At 28.9% G+C, this 27,086-nt stretch overlaps 1 protein-coding gene across 3 annotated transcripts; it reads left to right on the plus strand.

The window, feature by feature from the left end:
* Positions 1–2,755: 2,755 nt before the first annotated feature.
* LOC149884272 (uncharacterized) lies at positions 2,756–25,866 on the plus strand. Of its 3 annotated transcripts, XM_090097784.1 has the most exons (19): positions 2,756–2,875; positions 3,833–3,940; positions 4,061–4,095; positions 4,459–4,896; positions 5,128–5,163; positions 5,493–5,701; positions 5,785–6,531; positions 6,950–6,988; positions 15,015–15,080; positions 15,314–15,436; positions 15,739–15,864; positions 16,237–16,347; positions 18,498–18,542; positions 20,804–20,899; positions 21,426–21,469; positions 23,642–23,714; positions 23,793–23,959; positions 24,976–25,066; positions 25,494–25,866. In XM_090097784.1, the coding sequence occupies exons 2-19, from the start codon at positions 3,884–3,886 to the stop codon at positions 25,574–25,576; spliced, it is 2,586 nt and encodes an 861-aa protein (XP_089953910.1). In that variant the 5' UTR covers positions 2,756–2,875; positions 3,833–3,883; the 3' UTR covers positions 25,577–25,866. The 3 variants fall into 3 exon arrangements, with proteins under 3 accessions (XP_089953910.1, XP_089953909.1, XP_089953911.1); XM_090097783.1 differs by lacking the exon at positions 2,756–2,875 and having other exon boundaries at positions 3,805–3,940; XM_090097785.1 differs by lacking the exon at positions 2,756–2,875 and having other exon boundaries at positions 3,805–3,940; positions 15,015–15,074.
* Positions 25,867–27,086: the final 1,220 nt, after the last annotated feature.

Genomic DNA, 27,086 nt, shown 5'->3' on the forward strand with positions numbered 1-27,086 from the left:
AGGTTATCACCAACAAGAACCTTCAGGCTTCAGGAAAGTGCTCAAACCAGTATGAAAAGAAACAAGCATTAAAACATTCTTGATTTCCATGGTTGTAATGTATGTTAGGTTCGGTAATTTAGTTTCATCGTTTTTTATAATATTGCTATTTGTTGCGTAATTTACAATCTCTAATTAACGGTATCGATTTAATCCTAAAAAAAAGGATCATACGTTAGTGACGAAAATTCCATTAATAATTTGTTACAGCTCGTAACTATCTATAAGGAGTTTTTTTTTATGTTTTTTTCCTTTTAAGCGTTGTTTACGATTCGTAAACGCAAATATTCGACAGCTACGAAATTTTATGCTATCAAGTTAGACATTACTAAATTTTATGTTATCAATCGAAATGTAATTAGAAATTATTTTTTTTCTTTCAATTACTGTATATCTGCGGAAGGGCTGCTGCTCCTACTAACCCATTTACCATTCTCCAAAGAGCTATGCAGCAAATTCCAAATTTGACAATATAAACATTCTATAGTCCTGTAGAATGCTTTTATTGTTGAATTCGGAATTTAGAACAAGATCCCCAATATGGTAAAGATCCGGATATGGCAAAGGTCAACGAAGATGATTAAGTCAAGACCATGGGCAAAGTATTTGTCTGAGGGTATGTAAACCACCATCAGAATGACAAACCATTTATGCATCAAGTGTCACCTTTCTCTCAAGCACACGGAAGTAAAGGAATATTTTCAGGTAGAAGAAAGGGCATAAAAAGGTAAAGAAAAACCTCCAAGATTCCGAGAAAGATGCTGAGCGTTCAAGTTAAGACAGTGAGTTATGGGTGTCAGTTCCTTTTAGATACGCTTTACTGGTAAAAACATAGCAGAATACCTCAATAAACAAATCGAGAGTAACGATGTGCTAAACTCTGTCCAAAGTAAATTTTCTGTGACCAGGTATACAACATGAAAGCTGCTCTCTGATGATCTGGGACAAAAGTGACACCAAGGTTACATCACTTTGGTCTTGCACAGCAGCCTATTTTTGCAGAGTGTGAAGCTAACCATTGTAAGCTGGTAAAGGCTCAGAAAATGAATTAAGATTATAACTATATAGAAAATCAGCTTCCTGAGGTGAAAGACTGAACAGGTAAAGATTAGTGAGGATACTGATGGTCCAGTAGTGGAATCCTCTCAAAGAAGAACATGAGAAAAGATTTTTTACTTTACCTAAGGTAAAATAGGTACCAAACATAAACCTACGCCATTGGAAATCTCCTTAATCCCCAGTTTTGAAATTCATTTCTGAAAAAAAGTAAAGCTTTAGAAGTGAAAGAGGGCAAGGAATTAATCACCAGCAATGAAAGGATGCACTGGTGCATCCTTTCATTGCTGGTGATCGTTTAAGAACACAAGTCAACAAATAACGATAGTCTTGACAAGCGGAACAGCATCGTCAATGCTGACCTACAAATCCCAGAAAAAGACATTGATGAGAGCTTGAGAATACACTTGGGTGAGATGGCTTTCCCAACTGGACATGAAGATGATAATATCAGCGTCAATTAGACAGAGAATTCAAAAGATACTTTGCCTTTCCAAATGTTGACGTAATTTTTACTTTGAAATAAATAGATAATAAAATACACTAACAGATAGTAAACTGTTGATGATAATAAATTCGTTAAAACAAAAAAAAAAAGAAAGAAAGAAAGGAAATGACGTCAATCGTTGTTTTTAAGGTTAACTCTCTAGACTTGTGCAGATCATTTGAGAATCACTTACCAATACTTGGTGCTCTGGCACGTGCATTCTCGTGTATAACACTCACGTCATCAAGTTAAGAGAGGGCTTTCTCAGAGGCAAGAATGATTATCACTAAAAATGTTGATTGTTGTTAGAAGAATCATGTATAAACTAGCATAGGTTTTTATTTACTTTCATAGTTTAAAATTCTTTGGACTCTAAAATTCTAAACACCTCCACGACAGCCATAAAAGAAAATCAAATTATTCAAATTTATGTGTATATTCAGGCGCGGATCTAAGGGGTGGCCATTGTGGCAATGGCCATATAGTTTAAATTTAACGGCAGCCACGATAGTTTTGGGTTTTTTCGCTTAAGGAATATGCCTAAAAATTTAAATTTGTCTGCCGTAATTTACGAATTTTTGCTATAGAGATTCCTGCCATGGCTACAACGGTTCTTATTATACGTTACCGACGTTTTATTCAATAAATAAATGCTGTAAAAAAGTATTAAAATATCAATCTTTTATCGAAATTTAAACCGTGAAAATAAAATTTGGCCACACAGTTACAAATTCCTGGATCCGCGCCTGATATTATATTATATAAAAGTAGCTGGTTACGAATGGGTTTGTAGAAAAACTTTTGATTGTGATTCTCGTAAAAATCGACAATTACGAACTTGATGTAAAATTTAACGGGAAAAGATCGTAATAAATTCATTAATGGTTCTCTAAGTTTTTAACGGAAACTTCGAGTAAATTAATGGATTTACGTTAATTTTAACGAACCATTCGAGCAAATTCATTGAAGTTACGAGTTAATTAAATCAACTACTCGTCAGAGTTTTATTTCATAATTTAATTGAGAACGTTTATTGTTAGGTTCGTTTAATTTTACGAATGAACGTTACTTTAATCTTTAATCGGTTTGTTCGCAAAAGACGCACGAACTAACAGAGAAACTCAATTTAAATAGCACTCTTACCGTAAGAAAACTCGTAACTTACGTAGTTTTGCTCCGTAAGGCGGCAAATCGTTGAGATTTTAAATCTAAGCAAAATAATTTGCAAAGTTAGTTAATATCATGTTATAATGTATGGACACAATCACTTACTTGATTTTAGAAAAGCAAAAAGTTTGTTATTTTTTCTACAGTAAATTTTATTACTTCGTCGTTATATTTATTGTTAGCGAAGTATGATTAGCCTTAATTTGTAACTTTTAGATCAAAACAAAAAGTAGTAATATTATGCTATGTTAATTATTACTAAGTATAATATCCCTAATGCTTATATAAGTCTTATATGGTGATATTAAAATGCTTATAAAAGTAAAAAGTAACATTTAACTACATATTTTTATGATATCTATCTAAATATCTTATATTATAAATAAACTTAGAAGTGTATCATACTATAATAATATATCGTACTGTTTAAAATTACTTAATCTTTGTAAGTATTTTTCATTTGAATATGACAGGTGCCTTGCACTATTGTGAATTTAAACATGTACACTTAGTGTATGTATGTAACTATGCTTTAGTTGCTTTATTAGTTTACTTCTTTGCTATGCTAAAGCCTACTAATTTGAACTATTCTTGCTACTGAGCTACCATATGTAGTTAGATGTTAATTTGTGGAAATATGTAGTTAGATGTTAATTTTTACTTATATAAGCATTATAATATCATTATACAAGACTTATATAAGCATTAGAAATATTGCATTTAATAATAATAATAAAAATTAAATTATATTTAATAATAATAATAAAAATTAAATTATATTTAATAATAATAATAAAAGTATTAAAAATAATAATAATAATAATAATAAATAATAGTTATGATAATAGTAATAATAATAATAATAATATTGATAATAATAATAATAATAATAATAATAATAATAATAATAATAATAATAATAATAATAATAATAATAATAATAATAATAGTAATAATAATAGTAATAATAATAATAATAATAATAATAATAATAATAATAATAATAATAATAATAATAATAATAATAATAATAATAGTAATACTAACATTTATAATGTATATATAGCTTGCTTATTGTTACAGCTTTCAAAGATATTTCATTGAAAAATACCCTTATAACTTACATAAAAAACTATGGTAAAAAAGTCTCGCTTAATCCTTGGAAAAGAACTTAAACTACATAACCAAAAGGTAAAAATGTTTATAAAATAATATAGAGTAGCTATGATAAGTTGTATACTAAAGTATAAGCATAACTTTTTTTATTGTTTTTGAACTGTAATTATTATTATAATTTTTAAAAAATTTTAGAGTGGAGTTCATCATAGTATTTCAAATGAGTTAAGGTATGAAGTTTGATGAAAATATCTTTATAAGAATAATTTCTTTTACTGTAAAAAGGAAATAATAGTCATTAATGATGTGTAAATTTTTTCTAATGTTATTTATAATGAAATCAACAGCTCAATTGGGATTTTAATAACAATTTTTTTTTAAATGTGTTATGTTCTCAGTGTAATGATTACTGTTTTAGTTGAGTGCATTTTATTTAAAAAAGATATCTTAATTTAAGTTAGTATAAAAATCTTAGTATTAAGTTGATATTAAATTAGTATAAAGATTTTGTGTTTAAAAACATTTCAAAGGATTTTTTACAACACATTTTCTACAACTAATTCAATACTGTCTTATCTATTTAAATATTTTAGGAATGAAGAATATAAAGCGAAGATTGGATGGCCCAGTCCTGGGCCATTTTTTGATTTAGGGATGAACATTTTAGACCATCCTCCTTCTGAGTTAACAATTTTCTCCTCTAGTAATTCTGATGAAACACTAGTTAATGAACTCTTACCTAATACGCATACATTAAGAAGTCCCTATCAGCCAGTCCCCCATCAGCCTATTTCTAATATAACCAACACAGTCAAAGTTATTCCAAGTCATTTGAACAAAAAAGAAGTCAGTGTTGAAGATGTTACTAACAAAACAAATAAATTAGATATAAGTACTAGAACTAAAAGTTTGGTTAAAAAACCAGTCCAGCATAGTAAGTTAAATTTCTCTTGCCTATCTCCATCAGATAAAACAGCAGCATCTGATATAAACACTTCTGAAAGAAATACTTCTAAACACAGTTGTAAAAGGTTTTTTTAATTATTATTTATTTATTTTTTGTTTGTTTATTTTGTTTTTAAACTTTAGTTTTTTGTTTTTATACCCATTATCTGGCTTCTTTTAAATTGTTATATTTTCTTTCTAAATCTTTATGGCTATTATTTGCTGTATGAATCTGCTTTAAAAACAAGCTTGATCAGAAATAGTTAAATGATTATTTTTATTTATTTTTGAAAACTTATTTTAAATTTAAATTTTAGACTTAATTTTTCACCAGCTGAGAATTCTCCTAAAAGGTAAATTTTTTCTTTGCTTTATTTTTATTTTTTATTATTTTTTTGCAGCTATTTTTGCAGATATTATTTTTGCAGCTATTATTAATATTCTTAATAAAAAGGTATTAGTATCAAACATTTTTTTGTAGCAAAATGTTTTTATTTAGTAAACATTGAACTTATACTTTAGTAGATAAAAACTTTTATCTTTAAGTAATCACATTACTGACCATCAAAGTTTCTGACCATTCAAAATAGTTTTTCCGGGTGTTTATATCATGTTTATAATGTTTTTATGGAACATATTATAGTTTGCATTCCACTTTTATTTTAGTTAACAATTTTTTTAGATCACGCATGGAAGAGGAAATCTTAAACCCAACAAGTTTTAATCTTTCCTGTTACAGACTTGGAAATAAGACTGCAGAAAATATTCGATATCCTTATGACAGTTCCACGCCATATCAAAAAAATGAAAAAGCATTTTCGATTGCTTCTTCATCAATTTCAACTGCAGATCATCATTACAATGAATCTGACATTGACTTGGAAATAGTATGTGAGTTGATAAAAAAATTATATAAAAAAAGAATAAAAGATAAAATTACAACTAATTTACGATTTATTGCTTTTATATTTTAGCTAAAACACCAACAATAAATGTAAATGGTCATGTTGTAGAGAGGTCTAAGGTTAACTATTCCCAACCAAAGACCAATAGTAAAAAAGTTGACAAAACTGTTAACCAGCAAAGTGGTAGTACTAGAGGAAACCACACTAAAAAATGGAAAAACTCCTTTAATCACAAAAATATTAAAGTTCAAGAAGGGTCATCGCGATTGGAAAAGAGCAAAGGAGTTTCAAAACAATCAGTTTCTTTCTCAACACTTCAACAGGATCTTGAGTCTTCTAACTTAAGTAAAAATCTCTCAACAGCCAAACCTATCCAAGTCAAAGGTTCTTCATCTCAGCTTTCTTTAAACAAAAATAAAAATACAGAAGTTTTAAATTCTGATAAAAAGAAAACCAGTGTATCAATTTTGAAAAAGAAAAAGAGCAATAGTAATCACAATTCATCTACTTTTGATCAAATTACAACTTTTCCAGAAGAAAGAACTTTTAGACGCTCATTAAGAAATAAATCATCTGATATAATCAAAAGTAACCTTAGTACATTTGTTAAACAGTGTACTGATGGTAGTATAAATCAAAAGGGTATTTCTTATGATGGCACCTTTTCACCAAGTGAGGATTACTCAAACAATAAAGTCAATGGTAGTATGCAATGTAGAAATCAGTTATCATATAGAAGCAATAATAAATCAAAAATTGAAAAAATTGCTAATGAACAAGACAAGAACAATACAAATGTTTCAGTGGCTTCCAAATGTAAGTGGCAAAGAATTATTTGTTTCATGCATATAATTTATGGTAATTTTTTAATAATTACTCTGACTTCATTTCATTTCTTTTTCTTTACTTCATCTTCTTTTTCATTACTTTAACTTTTTTTCATTACCTTGTCTTCTTTCTAGTTATCTTTTAAAATAAAGTTAAACATTCAAATTATCTAGAATCTTGACCTTCTCTCAAGACCTTCTCTCCAGGCCTTCTCTCCAGATTTCAGATTACAAATCTTTACTCATAGTTTTTTGGTGCTTTAAATTATGATTTAACTCCATTTTCAACTTTAACTTGTAGCAACAATATCTTTTTATAAAATTTTTAATTATGCATAAAATTTTCTCTTGCTAATAGTACATTAATGTAAAGTTGTAATCTAAATTTCTATTATACCTTCTTTTAGCCTTTAAAAGAAGAAAAAGATTGTGCATGCCAAACAGAAGTAATGTTTTTTCTTATACATACATACATATATATATATATATATATATATATATATATATATATATATATATATATATATATATATATATATATATATATATATATATATATATATGAGAAAATGAGATCCGTAAAGTTTTAGAGCTCTAACTTTATTTTTATGACTACACAAGCCACATTAAGTTTCAAAAATCATGATTTTTGGGTGAAAAAAGCCTATTTTTATAGTGCTTGTGTAGTCACAGTTTGAAAGGTACAGGCTAATCTTATGTTGAACCATGTTCTAAAATCCCTAATTAGTTAGAAAAAAATTAGGAGCAGTTTGAATAAAACAGTTAATTAGGTTTGAATAGAGTTCAAAGATACGCAGTTGACACAATTTACCCATTTTTATGCGGTTTGAAGCGGTTGACAAAATCAAACAAAATACTGATCTAATCAATACAAAATGGGTCTAAATTGATCTCCAAACCCTTTTTACACCTAATTAGACCAACAAAAATCCTAAATCGGTTAAAAAGTACCAATTATATATTTAATTTTGTTTATATATTATACATGACATATTTTAACCACTAATTCTACAACATATTAACATTTTCTTTTCTTTCCACCACCCCTTGGGGTCTTCCAGCCTTTCTTTTCTGGTCCACTGCTAGAAGAAGATCTTGCCTCAGCTCTTCATCATTGCTTCCATCAACAAAGCCCTCTATAAGCTTAACATTCCTCTCTGCAACATTATTAGTTACAGGAATGTTGGAGATAAAATCCTTGAACTTTGTGTAGCTAGACAATCTGTTCCACATACTAGGTGGAATCATCATCCATTCAAGTTACTGGCTATCCATTTTTTTAATCCATTTTCAAGATGTTAAATATCAAAATGGATTCTCAATCAAAAAACTCAGACAACCTGGAGCTCTCTTCTTCTTTCTCAATGAAACCTGATATATTAACCTTCTTATACATAAATGACAGAGGATCCTTTTCCTTTGAATCATTTATCATCAGGATTCTTTCAGCAATTTCAGTCTTTTCTTCATCTGACACTCCAGGATCCAGTAAACTAAATGGGATCAAAGTTGGATGCAGATACCATGTATGGTTTGCAATGCTATCAAGAAATTCGGCTGCAACATTAGGTCTGCTCTTCATGTATGACTTCATCTCCCAGATTGCTTCTATGTCATGTCTTGAAGAATTTACAGTCTGAGACGAGGTTAAGAACCACTTTGCATAATGAAATGCTACAAACTCAGAGATGGCATCAACTTCTCTTTTTGTAGAAGCTGTGGAAACAATATCTGTCATTTGGCTCAGAATTTGCAGCTTCATAAAATATATAGCCTGTGCCATAAACCTTGATGATGAATTGCTCCAGATTGTCGAGTTGTCAGTTGATCAATCTCTGGGGATAAATAGAATTGAATAATTTCTGCTAGCTCCCAATAATTACCTCTGGGTATTTTGTCTTCATTCAACAACTTTGTGATGATTACTAGGGATACTCTAGCAGCATTGTCAAGTTGTTGATTTACTCCATATTTTAATTTGCAAAGTTTATTTTGTTCAATCTGAATAAGAGAAAACTCATCCAAAAGTTTCTTGAGGAGTTGATTATCTGGACCTGAGGTTGTCCTGAAGAGCTTTTCAACATTCTTAATATGACACTCAAAGACATGATGTCTGCAAGCAAGATGCATAACAGGTCTTCCAAGATAGATGTATAACCATAACTTGACGCAGTGGTGTCAAATACTAGACCTTTAATGTCTTCTTTGAGTGAGTTTTCTTCTAAAATCTCAATAATCTTCTCAGTATGACAAACTCCAGTAGAATCAGTGACAGGAGGTACTCCAAGCAAAAAATGTTTTCCATCACAAGTTACACTCAATGCTAAGCGCTCTCTTTTGTGTTTCTTTCCATCAGTATACTCTTTGACTAGCTTACTATCATCATGAAGAATCATGTTTGATCCAGCCTTTGCTTTTTAAGCATCCATGGCTTCCTCCGCTGTTTCCTTTATGACCTTTCTACAAATTCTGTGTATATTGGATTTTGAAATACCTTTACTGGAAAGTCCACTTGTATCAGCCACCTGCTTTAAAATATTAGATTGAGCTCTGATGCTTATGTGTTTAACCTTCGAAACAAGGACAGTATCTCCTACTATGCCAGCAGATGTAGATGGTTGTGGATCTATCTCATCTTTACTCAAGTCTGTAGAATTAGAGGTGTCTGTTTCCTCTGAAGATACTTCTGTTTCACTTGAAGATGAAATCTGCAGCTCAGACTGATAACTCTGGTCATGATCTGCTCCAGACATTCATACTTTTGCCTGTTGAGATCTTTGAGCAGGACAAATGTACCTTTTATCTTTCTTCCTAATGTACATTTTCCTGCAACTTCTTTGATCATTTATGAAAATAATATCTTCTGCCTTGTCTACCTGAGATCTTTTGTTATCTTTCTCTAATATTTGTATCACATCACTGGGCATAACATCAAAAAGAACAGGCAAAATATTGTCTTTGAAAATTATTCTCTTTTCTTTAGTGTTTTGCCTTTTTTGAAGAGAAATCGGTAATTCACTCATTTTCTTCTGTACTTTGTCCACTCTGGATGTTGGAATTCCAGCTTCTTCATAAATAGCAGTGACCTTTTTAACCAAACACTGACAATTTTCCTCACAAATGAGCTTGAAATCACGAGAGAATCCACAGCAGAGAAGGGTGTTATTTTTGATCTTAGGATTTTAGGTCAGTATTTTGTTTGATTTTGTCAACCGCTTCAAACCGCATAAAAATGGGTAAATTGTGTCAACTGCGTATCTTTGAACTCGCTTCAAACCTAATTAGGGATTTTAGAACATGGTTCAACATAAGATTAGCCTGTACCTTTCAAACTGTGACTACACAAGCACTATAAAAATAGGCTTTTTTCACCCAAAAATCATGATTTTTGAAACTTAATGTGGCTTGTGTAGTCATAAAAATAAAGTTAGAGCTCTAAAACTTTACAGATCTCATTTTCTCACATATACGCAGCAGAAAAATGCTAGGAGCAGTCAAAATAAAATATGACCCTGAAAACGGGACACCCTAATATATATATATATATATATATATATATATATATATATATATATATATATATATATATATATATATATATATATATATATATATATATATATATATATATGTATATATATATATAGGTGATAGCTAAAAATAAAATTTTCAGGTATTTAATGAGACAACCCTTTGTAATGTTCCTTTTTGATTGCATAAACCTTTGTGTGGAGTATCTTTAAAGTATTCCAACATTAAGTTGTGCCACATGATAACACAAATCGTGAACCTTCATTCTAGCACACCCACTATGAAAAAAAATTGCGTTCTATAAGAATACTTTTAAAAATGATGTATTTCTTCATTGAAACAAAAAAGTGAGGAAGAAGCACAATAAATTGAAGCAACAGTTGAAGCAGTTGATCCAGAATTTGCAGGATATTGTGACAATCAGAATGTTTAATCTGATGTTGACAACATGGAGCCGAAGTTTAAATGACTTTGTCCAAAAAGTATCTTAAGTCAGCTGTTGCATCAACTTGAAAAAAATTGAACAAAAACTAGCAATCAAAATGCAGTCTGTTTTGGATTTGTTTTAGCATTGACATAGTAGAATAAAACACAGGGGTTATGCAGTTATAAATTTTATAGACAGTTTTGCTGATGAGAATTGAGATGTTTCATTTTTAATACATTGGAATGGAGAATTGCTGTTGGACACTTCTTGAAACCATGAAAAGTTTGATTGTTTGCCTATCCTTGTTTCTGACCAACGTGTTGAATGTCTTTTAAATGTGCCTAATCTCCCTAATGGCACATGAGAAGAAATGGCATTTGAAAATGTGTAGGTGCTGTCTTTTGACACTACTGCCAGTAACTCTGGAAATTTAGCCAATGCAACTGTTTTAATTGAACAAAAGGTTGACAAGCCATCACTAAATCTTGCATGTCACCATCACATATTGGAGTTCATCCTTGAAGATGTATTCAACTCCTTGGCTAGTCCAAGAAGTTGAACTGATATTTTGTTTAAAAAATTCTAGAACTGATATTTTGTTTAAAAAATTCTAGAACTGATATTTTGTTTAAAACTACTAGAACTGATATTTTGTTTAAAAAATTCCAAGGAACATGGTTGTCTATGGTTTATCAGAATTGCTGATGGTATGTTAGATAAAAATATAACAACAATATTCAACAATAACAAAGTTATGATGAAAGAAGCTGCAGAAACTATTGTATCATGTTTGCAGAAGGAGAGTCTATCAAGATGGCTACAGTGAACTCCTCGAATTTTCACTAATCTATGTGGAATATTTCTTACTTTGAGAAATCCATCTGGTGGCACCTGGAGCAATGCATCAGGTCTGATAAATATCTTAGGCAATCTATTCTTTGATGCTATACTTCTTCTGGTCCAAATTTTAAATGACTTGGTGAGTCAAATATGTTATGATTGTTTAATATATTCATCTGTTTGCTGCTGTACATCAAAAATTGTGGTTTACAGCATCTCACACTGTCCAAGCAACACTTAATGAACTTAAGTGCTTTAAAAATCTAAAGTTGTATAAATCAATCAATTCAACAGTTGCAAATGTGGCAATGAAGGTTTTGTGATACATAGCATTTGAGCAAAGAACTAATTGCTTTCAGCTTTTTAAGCTGAATTGGTTTAGGCAATCAAAACAAATGTTGGTGTTCAAAATTGTATTTTAAAATGACCACAGATCATGGAAAAAAATTATATTGCTAAACCTTGTAAAATGACCACTAAGGGATTGATTTTTTCACAACTATACTTGGGCATAGTGCCAAAATATGACATTCTACATTAGATTACCAATTTTAAAAGTTCTATTGACTTTAGTTACAAAAACATCCCCCGTAATTAGAGAAATAGGTTTTTGTTTGAGAAATACATAAAAATTGACAAATTAGCAGATAAATAATTATTTATTTTGACAAAATAACTTTCAGTTAAACAAGATACAATTTAAAAGTTGTTTTGCAGAATAAACATGTAGTTCATTTTGTCTATATCTCTGGTATAAATTTCTTGCATTACTTTTATGGCTCGTTCAGCACAAATATTGGATCTCTGAATTCCTTGTATTCTGCTGGGCTCCTGTGACCAAAATCTTTTTAAGGTCTTCATGGCTGAAGTTGAAGTTATTGTTTGTTCTAAATTTTTAAAATCATGCTCTGAGTATTGCATGTCAGAAAACCATATATCAGACCAAGTTGATGCAATGAAGTCGCAAATCAAGCACAATTGATTATTATCCAATTCAGTTAAAATAAAAGCCAGAAGGGCATAGATTGCTCTTGAATTTCATCTGGCATTGTGCAACAATGGCAGACTTTTGAAGTTTATAGCTGGAAAGCTGCCATTCAACTTCATGTATCAGTAACTTTGTACCAACTCGAACAAAAATTCCATGTCGTCTCTCCATTTATTAGTCTTCATTTTACAAATTTGTTCACCTTGCTTGAAGCTTGACTTCAACTTTTCATAATTTTTTTGCAGGTTTTCAATAAATTTATAATGTAATTCTGGCAATTTTGACACTCCTTCATTAAGAATTTCATTCATAGTATTTATAGATAGAATTTCAAAATTGTGTCCAACACATAGAATTTCAAAATTGTGTCCAACACATGATGCTGACAACTAATAAATTGAAATGGTTCAAGATTTTTCCTTTCAAACTCTCTTTGCAGTTGAATTACAACTCCATTTCTACTCCCAGTATTAACACTTGTAGTATCAGATATTATAACTTTAATACTACTCCGTAGTTGAAATTTATCCGACACTTCAACTATTCCACTGTAAATACTAATAGCTTTCCCATCATCTAGTTTTAAAATGGCTAGTTTCACCTCCTTTTCTGCATTTTTTAAAACCAAGACTTGATACTCCTTCTCTGACATTCCTTTACCGTCAAAATGCAACACCCAATTCTCATTTTTTAAATTACTTATCATGTGCTTTTCCATTTTTTGAGCTGCTGACATTGTAGCTCTATAAACCTCAGATTTAGATGGGGGTTAAACATTGACACCACATTCAGATAAATTTTTGCAAACATCTGCTGATTTCTTAATACTTAGTTTTGACTTCTTAACTAAGTTAACAGCCACAGTGGTGTTCTCATATTTTCTCTTCACTTTTTAGTCTGGAAAAATATAATTAGAATCTTGCTCATCATTTTGTTGATTTCCTTCTTAATTGTTGTCACTGACCTTTACTGTATCTGTTTCAGGTATGCTAGGTCTCTTCCTACCAGCCTTAGATGGATGTACTTTAACAGTTTTTGATGAACAATAACCAACTTGACCATTAGTATCCACTTGTAAGAAATAAAATGCTTTGTCTTCGTTGCTAAGCCAGCTATCATTTACTTGAGTTATATCAAATAAATAATCCTACTTTTCTTCAAGACTTTGTTTAGATTTTTGAACTGAATGATATTTGTTGATGAGAATTTTCACTTTTTTTGTTATAGACCTTTCATTTATATTTGGTAAACTAAGCTTGAGCCATAAATCAGATAATTCTGCGCCAACTCTTTTACATCTCGAATAAACTGGCTTCTCTAAACTTGATAAGCAAATAAACTGACCAATAATAGAATAAGCTTTTGGCATTTTATTTAAATTATCAAGTGGCTTAAAAATTTTGGGTATGTGACATCTTGTTGATTTTGATTTCTCAAAGTGGACTAGATTTTGAGACCAGGCTTTGATGTTTTCAGGTTTTTCAGCTATCTGCGAGCTTATTCTTGACTTTTCTAAAAAATAAAGTATACGTTAATTATAAGTTACATATGAAGCTTAGAATTAAATCTATTTTACATTTTAAGCACACATAAATAACTTATTTTAATTATATTAATTGTAGATTTTAGTTAACACAAAATAATCACCTTGATTTGAACACGCTTATTTTGAAAGCAAACAACAATTAAAGATGACACTTGCAGAAGTAATTAGTATTTGATGAATTTAAAATATTTATACATAAAACTATATGTATATTACCATTATTCGTATCATGCAAAACAATAAAAACTGTATAAAAAACGTAAAAAAGGTTACCTTTTTAGCTTGTTTAAAAAAAAAATTTTTTAAAAAAAACGTTTCTATGGGGGGATGTTTTTCCAACCAAAGATCTAAAAGCATGTATTTCTATAAACAAATTTGATAATGTCAGCTTTTGAAAGTATACCCATTCATTTTTAAGTGAAAAAATTGAAAAGTCAACCCCCTAATGACCACAGATCATGGAAAAAATTTTTTTGTTACCCAAAACACCATGAAGTTCTTCATGAAATTTCTTTGAAATCCTTTGTATTGCATCACTTTGACTCAAAAATAGTTTTAATTTATGGAAGCAGAATAGTGTCTTTGAAACAACTCAGCAGGTTGTTTACTAATTGTTGTGAATGACAGAGCAGAAAGAAGAGTTATCTTCATCCAAGAATACAATCAAAATCTCGCTAAAAATGAAGGACAAAAAAAAATTTATAAAAAAAAATTTAAGTTCATGGTTTTCACGTGAGTGAAATTGACAATTTCTTAATATTTTGTTAACCTCTTGATATATTTCTACAACAAATTAAACTTATTATTTTCAAAACATCCAAAGCTTTTTTTATTTAAAAAATGCACCGTGTTATTTAATGTTTGCAATTAAAATTGTAAGTTTGGAAAACTTCAAACCTGATGTGGCATGGCTGTTAGAATATCAGTTTGTATGTTATTTTACTATATCAAAAGGAATAAAATCTGGGGCTGTCTAATGTGTTTACTATAAATTTTTGGGCCTCGTATCATAAATTTGACAGATTACCTACTTAAATTCAAAAATGCTAAGTGAACTTACAAAACATTCATACTAACCAATCACCATATTTGATTTAAATATATTACTAATTTCTTTAGAATCTAAGAAATGTGAAAAATCTTCTCAAACCAATCTTTCAAAGATCATTAAAAAATCAAGTACAGGTGATTTTCCATTTATTCGTTTATAGACATGTGATAACTGAATTGTTTTACAGAACACTTCTGTCAGACATTTTCCTTATAAATTAAAAAATTGAAAGAAAGGTTCTTTAATTTTTTTTAATGATATGTATTTAATACAAGGTTAATGTAAGTAAATAACAATAATAAATAAAAATCATGATAAATACAAAAGAAAAGTTTATCCTCTAATTTTTATTATTATTTTTTTCTAGATAAAGCTAATAAACAGGAAAATAACTCGACACTGAGAAATACTGTTGTGTGCATAGGTTCTCCTCAAACTTCTAATAACAATATGAATAAAAAGCGATCTCCAAAAATTAATGCCTCATCAGGTAAAACTATATATAATTGTTTTAATCAAACTATCAAAATATTTGTACAATAAAAATAATTAAATTAATAAAAATGTTCATACAATAATCTCAATCAAACAATTATAGCCTGGCAATTATTTATTTATTGTAAAAATAATCCTTTTATGTATATTACTATAGGGAATAAAATCTTTTTATGTATATTACTATAGGGAATAAAATAATATGATACAAGTTTCAATTTTTTTTTTTTTTAGATATGAATTTTTTACACTCACTATCAATATATTTTGATTAAAGTTTAATATGGTTATATTTAGTAAAAAATGGGGATCAGACAATTAACAATGCCACAAGTGTTAACATGCAAGCTCATCAGAAATCTCTTTGTCGAAAAGAGAAAAAGACACCTTTCAAAAAAGTGAAGAAAACTAATGCATCAATGGGTAAGTTTAATACTTGAAAAATAGTGCTTGAGATTTTCTGAGGAAAAATAATTAGCTGTAAAAATATCAGTAACCGCCACAAAAAAAATTTTAACGTTTTTTTTAGTAATTTTTTTACTATTTGCACCAAGCACTTACTTTCCCACTTACTGTTTCAGATCAACATAACCTTATAATTTGTAATGGTTTCTGAGTTATCTTGTACTTAAACACTTAGAATATGATAAGTTTAAGGCTTTAGTAAATTGATAAATTTAAATGAATAAAAATTGAAATGAATTTAAATTTATAAACCATTTAGTTATTAATATTTTAATCAAAAGTAAATTTAAAAGTCATTGAAATTTAAACTTTGTGTTTACTGATTTCTAGAGAAAAGTAATCAGACGATCAATCATACAAATGCATGGATAAAATCTCCTATGAAGTCCACGACAAACATGAAAAAGACACCTAAAGTAATGAAAAAAGATGCTTCAATAGGTTAATAGCATATTGTTTTGAATTTTTGTTAACAGTTTTTGAAGGACTACTTTTTTTAAAATTAGGGTTCGGAATCTGTATCTTCTGCTCTACAAGAACCCTTCAGTATTTCAGATGAGTTCAATAATGCTTTAAAACAAGCAAAAAAATTTACTCAGAATGCATATTCAATGTGAGATGCTACAGGCAAAAATACAAAAACAAAAAAAAAATGCGTTGTAAGTTGAACATGAAATTGGGAGATAAAATTGGGAGAAAAATATACTTTAATATATAATACTGTGAATAAGTTTTAGCCCACTTATTAAAACTCATTCTTTTTAACTTATTTTGAATGATAGCTTCTTGATATTTTTTAATATAAGATAATGTCTAACTTCAAACAATACTAAACACTATTTTAACAAACAAAAGCAATATTTATCAAAATTTTAAACAGATTTTTGTATTTAGGTATCTAATGTGTTTATTTTTATTATATGCTGATCTTAACCCAATTTGTATCAGCTCGTTTGTTTTTAGTTTGCTCTTGCATTTTTGTTTATTTATTGTTGTGAAGGCTTCATGTTAGATGACAGAACAGTTTACAAAGATATTTCATAGATATTGTGTGCTTAATATTATTTTTTGTTTTGCTAAGAGCAAAGCTTATTCTAATTTAGGTTTTTTTTTTCTTTTTCTTTTGTATTATTATGTTTATTGTTTTTAAGTGCTAAATGGGTAAAATACCACTACTGGAACATAAAAAAATTATCGTCCTTCATGAAGAAGGCTGTTCTCAACAACAATTGTCCAAATAACAAAATAATTAAGAACAACCATTAAAGAAATTATAAAAAAGTTTAATAACACAGGATCTTTTGAGGATAAAACTCGAAGTGGAAGACCTCCAAAGCTTACAAAGCATGACATAAAGTATTTAAAAAATGTGTCTCTGCGAAATTGGAAAAAAACATCCACTGAACAAGCCCCAGACATTAAGGCTGCGACAGGGACCAATTTTTCCTCATCTTGCATTCAATGACATTTGCTAAAAGCTGGGTTAAGAGGGTGTGTTGCATGTAAGAAGAAGGGTTGGAAAGACTTATTGCCCTGATTATCTACATCCAACAATCAAGCATGGGGGAGGTTCTGTTTTGGTTAGGGGTTGTATTTCATCATCTGAAGTAAGTGATTTAATCAGAATCGATGGCAAACTGACTGTAGAACAATATATGGAAATTTTAGGACATCATGCAATACCAACTGGAATGAGACTAATTGGTAATAATTTCATTCTACAGCAAGACAATGACCCCAAACATTGTTCCCGAGTGGCCAAAAAATATTTACAGGACATGTGTTAGGAGGGAGTTCTCAAAATAATGAACTGGCCTCTTCCAAGTCCATATTTGAACATTATTGAACATGTTTGGGATTATTTGGATAAAAAAGTAGCTGAATATTATCCCAAAAATGTCGAAAAATATTAGAAAGAGAGTAGGCCAAAATTCCACAAAATTTCATTACAAGTTTATATGAATCAATTCCCAGGAGATTTGCTTCTGTTATCAATGCAAGAGGCAGATATACGAAGTATTAATTGTTTTTTCTTTTTGTATCATATTTTGTTTACTTATTTCTAGATATTTTTGTTTGTAATGTATGTGTCTATAAATATGATTTTTTTTACTTCATAAGTCCATCATATTTTTACGATAAAATCAAAAATAATTATAAAATTATGGTGGGCTAAAACTTATTCACAGTACTGTATTTGCAAGAACTGGTATTTATAAGTCATAGGATTAATCCCAGGGTAAACGCAATCTCAGGATTGAAAAGTATAGCCTGGGACTACAAACCCTATATAAAAATGATAACAGGGTATTATAAATTGTAATTTACAGAATTAACAATAATTTCATTTTAAAATTTTACAGAATCCAGATAGTAATATGTTCTGAAATTAGGTTATTGGTTTTTGTTTGTTTTTTCAGAGTTACAAGTTCAGAGAAAAAAAAATGTCACCAAAACATGTTTTAATGCTAATAGATGTTTTTATTTAACTAAGTTAAAAAAAAAAGAACATCATATAAAAGAACCTGAAGATAAATTAAACAAGGGAAATGAAATGGTTTTCATGATTTAAAAAAATTGCTTTCTTTTAGTAAAAGCTGAAGATGTGTTCAAAAGACAAAAGAAAAATCTTAGCAGTAAGTTTTTTTACTTTTTTTTTTTTTTTTTTCATTGTTTAGATTTTTTTACCATTTTATACACTTTACTGAATTATTTCTAGAACTCAATAAAAAAATCTATTCCACTATGTTCTTATTTCATACAGTACAACTTTACAAGCTTTAATCCATGCAATATTTTTTTTAATCATCAGCTGTAATTTTTTTTGTTAATAAATTAATTTTTTTAATTATTTTCATTTATCAAGATAGTACAAAAAAAAATGTATTTAATATAGTTATCTAAATGAGATATTGTCATTATGAATAAAAACTAATTAAGGTTTACAAATTAAAAATTTTAAATGAGTAAAATTTATCTCTGTTTTTACCTATTTATTATTCTAAAAAAGGTTCATTAATTCAGTCATTATAAAGCTCACTCCAATATTGGTCGACTTGTTGTCTGTCATCTGTCCATTTGCTGTAACTTTACTTTTCAATAAGTTTTTCAGTGTCATCAGTGTTAAAATTATTTCGTTAAAATTTAGCAATTAAGTTTTTTTTTTTAATGAATATATCATTGAGTATTTTTATCTGACAAATTACCAGATACCTTTGTTAAAAAATCATTTTGAATAGTTTTGACTTACGAATTACTTATATAAAAAAAATTTTGTTTTTTTAAAGTGCAAGATTCTTTCTCATCAACATTCTTACCCTACAGTATTCTTTTTCCCAAAATGTGACACTTTTTTAGTAAGCAATTTGTTCACAAACCCAATTGTAGATGAAGGGGAAAATGGATGAATAAATCATCTTAAAAAAACAAAGACTTTCTAAGTTTTTGATGAAAAAACTAAAATGTTTTCTTTACTTTATCAATTAATTGGTTTTAGTTTGTAAGGGCATGGTGCTCTTAACTTCCATTCTGCAATCATGTGGATATTTGTTTTGCTTTTCAGTAAATATTTTACTTTCAATAAAATGAGTTTTGCAGATTCTCATCTTTTATGATACCATCTCCTATGATTTTTCATGTTATTCTTATTTGAGAATTTGGAAAACAAGAATATGACAGTCCTTTGTTTTTGAGTATTCCATTTTTATTTAGTTCCCCACCATTAAAGTTATATTACAAACATGCACTAGAAAGCTATGTTGTTACATCATAATTTTCATTTTTCAAAAAAGAATTTAATTCCTTTTCTTCAAAAGTCAGTAATAAAAAGTAATAAAAAAAGTAATAAAAAAGTACTTAATACTAATTAGCACATTGTAATAAAATGTTTTAGAAAATGTAACATTTATATATAAAGTTATTTGTGTGTGTGTGTGTGTGTGTGTGTGTGTGTGTGTGTGTGTGTGTGTGTGTGTGTGTGTGTGTGTGTGTGTGTGTGTGTGTGTGTGTGTGTGTGTGTGTGTGTGTGTGTGTGTGTTAAAATTGATTATTCAAATTGATTTTTTTATGTTGTTTAATTTTAATATGTTGTTTAACCACTTAATCAAATTTTCATGTTGTTTAAAAGCAAATTTATCTCCAAATAATTCGCTAGCAAAAAAATGTACAGTTTAAAGGAAAACTCTCAGTTGCAAAATCGTGGAGTGAAAGTTGCAGATTGGAAAGAAAGTTGAGAAACCAAGAAAGAGATCTGCCGAGTTTAAGACTTGGATAAAAAGCAAAGGCCAAAAACTGCTACAAAGCTTCCAAGGAAATAAAAAATTCATTGCAATAGATGATCCACTCATCTTCTGGTCTGATCTTGCATCTTGTCATTACTCAAGAAGTGTTTTTGAGTGGTATCAACAAAATTGATAGCATTTATTTATTAAATTAAATTTTGGGCAAACATGAAATGAGAGTTGTATAAGAAGGGCAAAACTGCAGCAGACATCAATCAATGTAACAATCATGCAACTAATGAATTCTAATGAATTTGGGGTGTGACATTACAAATTTTTACAAAAACATCATTATGCAAGGTGTCCACGCTAAACTGGTAAAATATTGTGATCAGCTCAAAGATGCTTTCTAAAAGCTTAACCGTTTTTTGAGAAAAATTTGCTTTAAAATAAGGAAAGAAATGGTCAAAATCAATTAAGTGGTTCTTAAAGTTTTTAAAAAGCATTATGTATATTCTTTTAAATGATTATCAGTTTGCTGATGTTCTAAAGATTGTTTCAATCTTAAATGTAAAAGTTAATAAAGGTATGAAGAAGTATATGAAGAAATGATTTTAAGTTAGATGAAATGAGATTAGCATTAAGTTTTTACTGTTAAAAAGTTTCTTATATTCTAGGAACTGAAAGTGACTATGAATATGATAAAGAAGTGATCGCAAATCTAACAAGTGATAGCGACAATGCAGATGTTGAAAATTATTCATCGGAGAAAGGTGAAATATTTGATAAGTTACTTTATAGTAATACTTTTTTCTTTTTTCTTTCTTTTTTTATGCATTAAAATGCTATTAAGAAAAAAAAAATTTTTGGCTAAAATCTTGATTAACAAAGGTTTTTCTTAAATAACATTTGTTTCCTCTTTAGAAATTTTTTATTACATTTAAAACTTATAACTTAAATTCTAGTTCATTTAAAAAAAAAAACGTAAAGAAATTTTTTGTTAAATCTACAAGAAAAAACAAATGTTTAAAAAATAGTTTTGGTACTTGAAACCATTATTTCTCTAGAAATTTAATTGCTAGACTAAAAAATTTTATTTTGCTTTGGCTTCTTGTTATATTTTTGTATTTTATATAATATTGTTGAATTGTTATGTATTATCTATTTAACATATTTATATATAATCTATATATAATATTGTTATGTATAATCTATCTAACATATTCTAGTAGAATAATTCCAATCACAAGATGTATGTAGAACTTTTCTTTGAAAATCTATTCTACTTTTTTTTTTTAGATTTACAATCAAATTTATTATCGCAATATTTTATCCAGAATGAGGTAAGATTTTACTAAGTTGATTTTAGATTTATTTTCATTTATATTTTCATCTTAACTTTTAGCTAAAAATTTTTTGATGATATCATTTTTTTTATTTTTGAACATTACAGACTTTAAAGCAGAGAAAAGATTTTAGTCTCTTTTATTTGCATATATTTTAAGGTTGAGTTAAATAATAGTTCAGTTAATTAACTGTTAATTGGTCATATCTTTAAGTCATTCCATATCAAATAGGCCAAACTTTTACAAGGTTCCACATGGACCACCTCAGATTTTGTTGAATGATGTATGTATTTCAATAAAGTAAATCAAGTCCTAAAAATTTCAGCAAAATACCTTTGTGGTTCTTTGAGAAATGGTAATTAAAAATGAGATATTTTTCTTGAAATCTACCCCATCAAGCAAAAACTGTTTTTTTTTATTGATTTTTAGAGATGAGTATTTTTTGAACAGTCTGTTTAAGTGCCTCAATTCTTTCCAATCTATGAGATTGGAAAGAACTCTTTTGCACTTTCATGAAATAGTTTAATTTATTACAATCCTCTGACGAAACACAGTTAATCTACAAAAAATTGCCGCTATTATCAACAACGTGGGGCAAAATCTCCCATTTCATATCTCTAAGCTTAAATGATCTAACCAGTCAAAGCGTCATTATTTTAAGAGCAAGAATGTGTAGATCTCCAAGGGCATGCCCTTATTGTGTTTTGTCAGACTGTAGGGAACCCAAAACCCCAACTTTAGAACCTTTTCCAATGAATAAAGACAGTATAGCACTGATTATACGTTGATATAAAACTAAAAGAAAGTTTGACAAGTGCAATTGATATTTCTGTCTTGTCGAATGTAGGATTTTCTGATCTGACATTTTATGTCAAGTGAATTTCCTGTACTCACTTAAATAGCTGCGAGACCTATCTGTAATAGCACACATATGAAAGAACCATCTTTCTACCCCAATAATAAGTACTCTGTGGATACTTTCAGATGAACAAAAAATTTAATCTCTGACTTTTGACATTTTTCCATAATGGCAGGATAAGTTTAAATTTTTCTTCTCTAAATTGTAGATTTTTTGTCATTTCGAATTCCTAAAAGCTAGATTTCAAAATGCTACAAATCATTTTGGACTGATTCAGGTGATTAGAAATCCTTATTCAAAAGTTATGAGTCCTCAAAGTGTCCTGCCCAGATTTTTTACCTTATGATTGAATCAATTTTTTTTTTTTTATATATATATATACATCAAATTGAGTGTGTTCCATCAAAAAAAGGAAAAAATGAGTGGGGCCTCACTCAACTCTCTCAGATAGACTACAGAAGTCAGGCTAAATTTTCAAATAAAGAAGAAATAAAATATATTTTGAAAATTTGTAAATCTTTGAGAAGAACATAAAATTATATGAATCAAAAATACTAAATATTTAAATATAAAAAGTTAAAATTAATTGTAACAGTATAATAAACAGATTCTTTTTTAAATTTTGTTTTGCTACAAAATTATAATTGCTATGTAGTTTTCATTTTCATTTTTGTTTTTGTAACCAGAAGACTAAAATCTCTTAGAGATTTCTGGTTACAAAGAGATTACTAAATATTTTTTTTGAAAACTTTGTTAAAGGTTGTAGTTTAAATCTTAAGACTTTATTTTTACTTCATTTTTTGTTTCTGTAAAAAAAAAAAAAAAAAAAAAACAATGTCTACCATGTCCACTGTTGCATTGTGCACTTTTTTGAATTAGATTCTTAAACACACAAGCGCTTGGTTTTGTTCAAGCAGTTATTTAAAAAAACATGTTTTTTTTAGACTTGTTAAAAATTGTAATGTGACAAGGTTTTTCTACCAATACAAGGAGAAGGCTCAGATGTACTATTCATAAGTTCTGGCTCTGAAAATATAAACAATTTCACTTTAAATTCTGCAAATTCAATATGCATTAATTAACAAAATTCAGTAGTTTGTAAGGGCTTTGTTTATTTACTTTTTTTAGTAAATAGAGCAATAATTTAAATTAATTTCAATTTTTTTTGAAAATTTCTGAGTTTTAAAAAGATACAAGTTTGTCCATGTGGGGCCATTAGTCCATTTGGCATGGAATGACCCATATATCATTAGTTCAATCAGCCTGGTTTTTTAGGCAAATCTTTGAATTTTTGATTAATTTACTTTTAGACTCAACCAGGTCCTGAAATCAACCCTACAATACCTGTGAAAGTGCCTCGCCTAAACACTATTGCCAACCTTAGTGAGCATATTTCTGATAAAATATAAATTATAGGGCAAATTTTTTACAGTATTGTTAAACCTTTGGATTTTGATTTAGATTTGGTTCGACAAGCATCCTCTGTAAAATGGGAGAAACCATCACACAACAATTCGCACGATATTGAGATATTTAAATATTTCACATTAAATAACTTTGCTAATGGGCAGATTAAAATTAAAGCCTTTGGTCAAAAAGGCCTTCAAAAAACTAAGTATGATGCAATGGTAAGTGTTCTCTTTTGTGTTCCCTTTATTTGTACATTTTGTGTTCCTTTTATTTGTACATTTCTGTGTTCCTTTTATTTGTACATTTCTGTGTTCCTTTTATTTGTACATTTTTGTGTTCCTTTTGTACATTTTTATCTTCCTTTTATTTGTACATTTTAAGGTTTGAAATACTCAATGAGTACGAAAATCACAAAAGCAAAATAATTAAAGAATTATAATTGATTTCAAAATACAGTTTGCACTCAGAGTAAGACCGCATTCAAAGTTGCTTTGATAGATTTGAAGTAGAATAACATAATTTCCTAAGCTGCAACAGTCTTTAATATCTAGTGTAAAATACCACCTAAAACTATGCCAAAGAGTTTCCTGATAGTAAGTTTACTATAGAGGAAGAGAAAAGGTGAAGAACTTAGGAAAACCTCTGAGGCTGCTGTTAAGTGGATGAAGCCTTAGGTAGAATTATTTCAATTTGTCTCATGAATAATTTGAGTATAAAGATGTTTTAGATCAATTAAGCTTTAAGTTTTTTTGAAAATTCCAAAGATTTTTTAAAGTTTTTCATTATGCAATTTGTAATGCCCCCCGTCTGATTGCTCGTTTTCTTAGTCAATACGCAGAAGTGTGAAGAATAGTTGACGCAATTTTTAAATGAAGAATTGACGTTTCTTTTCTTCTCCAAAAATTCTGAAAAGTAATTCTTTTAGAGATAGTAAGCAAAGTTCTGAAGTAAAATCTTATCAAACCAACAGTGACGATGACATTTTTGTAGCATTTTCTTGAACAAAATCATAAAAAGTTAATCTTAATTTGTTTCCTACCGAACTAACTTTTCCCGACTTCATACGCAGACCTCTTCTAATTAGATAAACGGTGTAGAAACGTTTTAATTTCAAAGCTCTATTGAGTTTGTTTTTTTTTGTTCTCGTGTCAAATATGCACGATGCATGGATAGATGCATTAATGTTTTTTTTTTTTTTTTTTTTTGTTAATATTATTTTTTCTTTTTTTTTTAGATTTTCTTTGTTCTTTTGAGCAAATTACAAATTACAATTCACGAGACGACATTTTTGGTGGTTCCTGGAGACATGTTTCTTGTGCCTGAAGGTATGTTGTACAATGTCCTGAGTTCTAATGATTTTAGAATTTAATAGTGTTTGCACGTGATATAATCCAAAATTTCTACCTGGAAACGAAATGAGTTTAGAAAGTTAGAGTTACAAAGTGATATTTTCAAAATTTTAAACAACGGAAGTTTCCAAGCGAATTAGACATGTTAATTATGAATTGATTACAATAAGACAATTAATTATGAATTGATTACGAATTTTAACGAACTTCGTGACACTTATTTGCATATCCTCAACATTTTAAAGAGAAAACAGTTCACTCGATCACTTTTTTCTTTTTCTTCTTTTTTTTTTTTTTTTTCTTTTCTTTTTTATTTTGGTGTAAAATATCTCCATGTAAAGTAAAATTGTTTTAATTAGAATTTTAGCCGAAGCATTCAAACGATTTTCTATTTGTTTTCTAGGTAATTCGTATAATATAGAAAACCTTAGCAATCACGAGGCGCGGCTCATGTACATTCAGGTGAAGAATCCAGCGTGTAATTGAACGGACCGTTTATTTTCAATAATCTATAAACAATATTCTTAAACTTGATTATCCTGTATTATTCCTGTGAATATGTAAATATGATATTCGTTGTAATATTTTAAAGGCTTTCCTCTCCTTTTTTTAAAATGATTTTAAAAGAATCAGGTAAATGTTATTGCTTCATGGTTTTAAGAGTCATGAAGTTATATTTTTTCGCTCCTGTTTTGATTACAGAACTCAGCTAATATCTGCATCGGCAGCTAAATGATGTATTTATGAAGAAACCAATAAATTTTAATTCCTTGACAGTTGTTCTCTTATTTATTTATGAAAAGTCAAGAATTGTCAACATAAAAGTATTACCGGTAGAAATTTTTAAAGTTATAAGTTAGCTCATTTGAGCTCGATTACCCAGTTTTACATCGTTTTGTAGAAAATCTTTCCTTTTTAGTGTTGTGTGTAAGTGTGTGTTGTGTATGTTATGTGTGTTCTGCCATATTACTGGAATCATTTTTATTGGTCGGTTTCGCAATAGTTTATGAGGTTATCTCAGTTTTCCTCAACAAACAAAAAAAAAGAAAAAGAAAATCGGCGTGAGTTATTAAACACGATGACCTACATTTGATAACAGTTTAATAGGTTTGAATTATGAATTAGAATCATAACCAGTGTTTTGTATTGAACTTATAGAATTGTCAGTGCAAAACCAAAAAGTCTGTAAAAAGGCTAAATCAAGCCAGGGGTGTAAAGTATATTCAAGAAACTAATTCGGTGTTCATTCGATCCCAAGGTGGACAAGATTAAAAAACCCAAGATCGTTATGAGCAGGATCATCAATTGCATATTTTCGACCATTAGTAGTATTTTGTTGTAAATATTCTACTCAGATATATCTGCAGTGTTTATTCGTGACGTAAATTGAACACAAATATCCTTTCTTTTTTCAGATTACAGGATTGATGCAGAATATGATATATTCTGCATCGAACCTGTAATCTAAAAATTATTATCACTAAAAACTTCATCGCAGCGCTTTGAGTCATCAATAATTGCAAAATACAATAAGAACATTCCAGTTAAGTAGGTGGCCAGAAGTACCACCATTTAAAAGTTTTAAGATTTGCGTAATGTGTATTTCTGATATTTTTTCCAATCGACACTAAACTGCTCTTATCCTCTTGTTGTTACAATTTGTCGTCATCTTGAATGCCGACGATCACAGACGTTTAGCGTGTCTGAACTGCAGAACGATACGATCAACAAATTTATCCGTTAATTGATTTTACAACACCACGACAAAAGAGCAATTGCGGATTGCAATCACTATACGCGTTATCATCAATAACTAATTAGAAAGTCTTTATAAGAACTTTCTCAACCTCTATGCGTCAGTAGATAGTTATTAGTCAAGTTTCACAACGGATTTCGCTACAATTTTTTGACTGTTCCTTGATTTTACAAAGTAATGCGTAATTTATTACTTGATATAAAAAAAATGCCCTTTCTTACCTATACAATAATTGAGAAA

This window comes from Hydra viridissima, unplaced genomic scaffold (genome assembly GCF_058129835.1).
Source record: "Hydra viridissima isolate aposymbiotic clone 2 unplaced genomic scaffold, HvirCarnegie_v1 scaffold_9, whole genome shotgun sequence".
Taxonomy (NCBI): domain Eukaryota; kingdom Metazoa; phylum Cnidaria; class Hydrozoa; order Anthoathecata; family Hydridae; genus Hydra; species Hydra viridissima.

What these genes read in the sequence shown, in the direction of transcription:
- LOC149884272 (XM_090097784.1), top strand. Translation starts at nt 3,884, where the DNA reads ATGGTAAAAAAGTCTCGCTTAATCCTTGGAAAAGAACTTAAACTACAT. An exon ending in TGTTTCAGTGGCTTCCAAAT is followed by an intron (nt 6,532 to 6,949) that starts GTAAGTGGCAAA and finishes ACCTTCTTTTAG; the next exon opens with CCTTTAAAAGAAGAAAAAGA. An exon ending in AATATTTTATCCAGAATGAG is followed by an intron (nt 21,470 to 23,641) that starts GTAAGATTTTAC and finishes ATTTACTTTTAG; the next exon opens with ACTCAACCAGGTCCTGAAAT.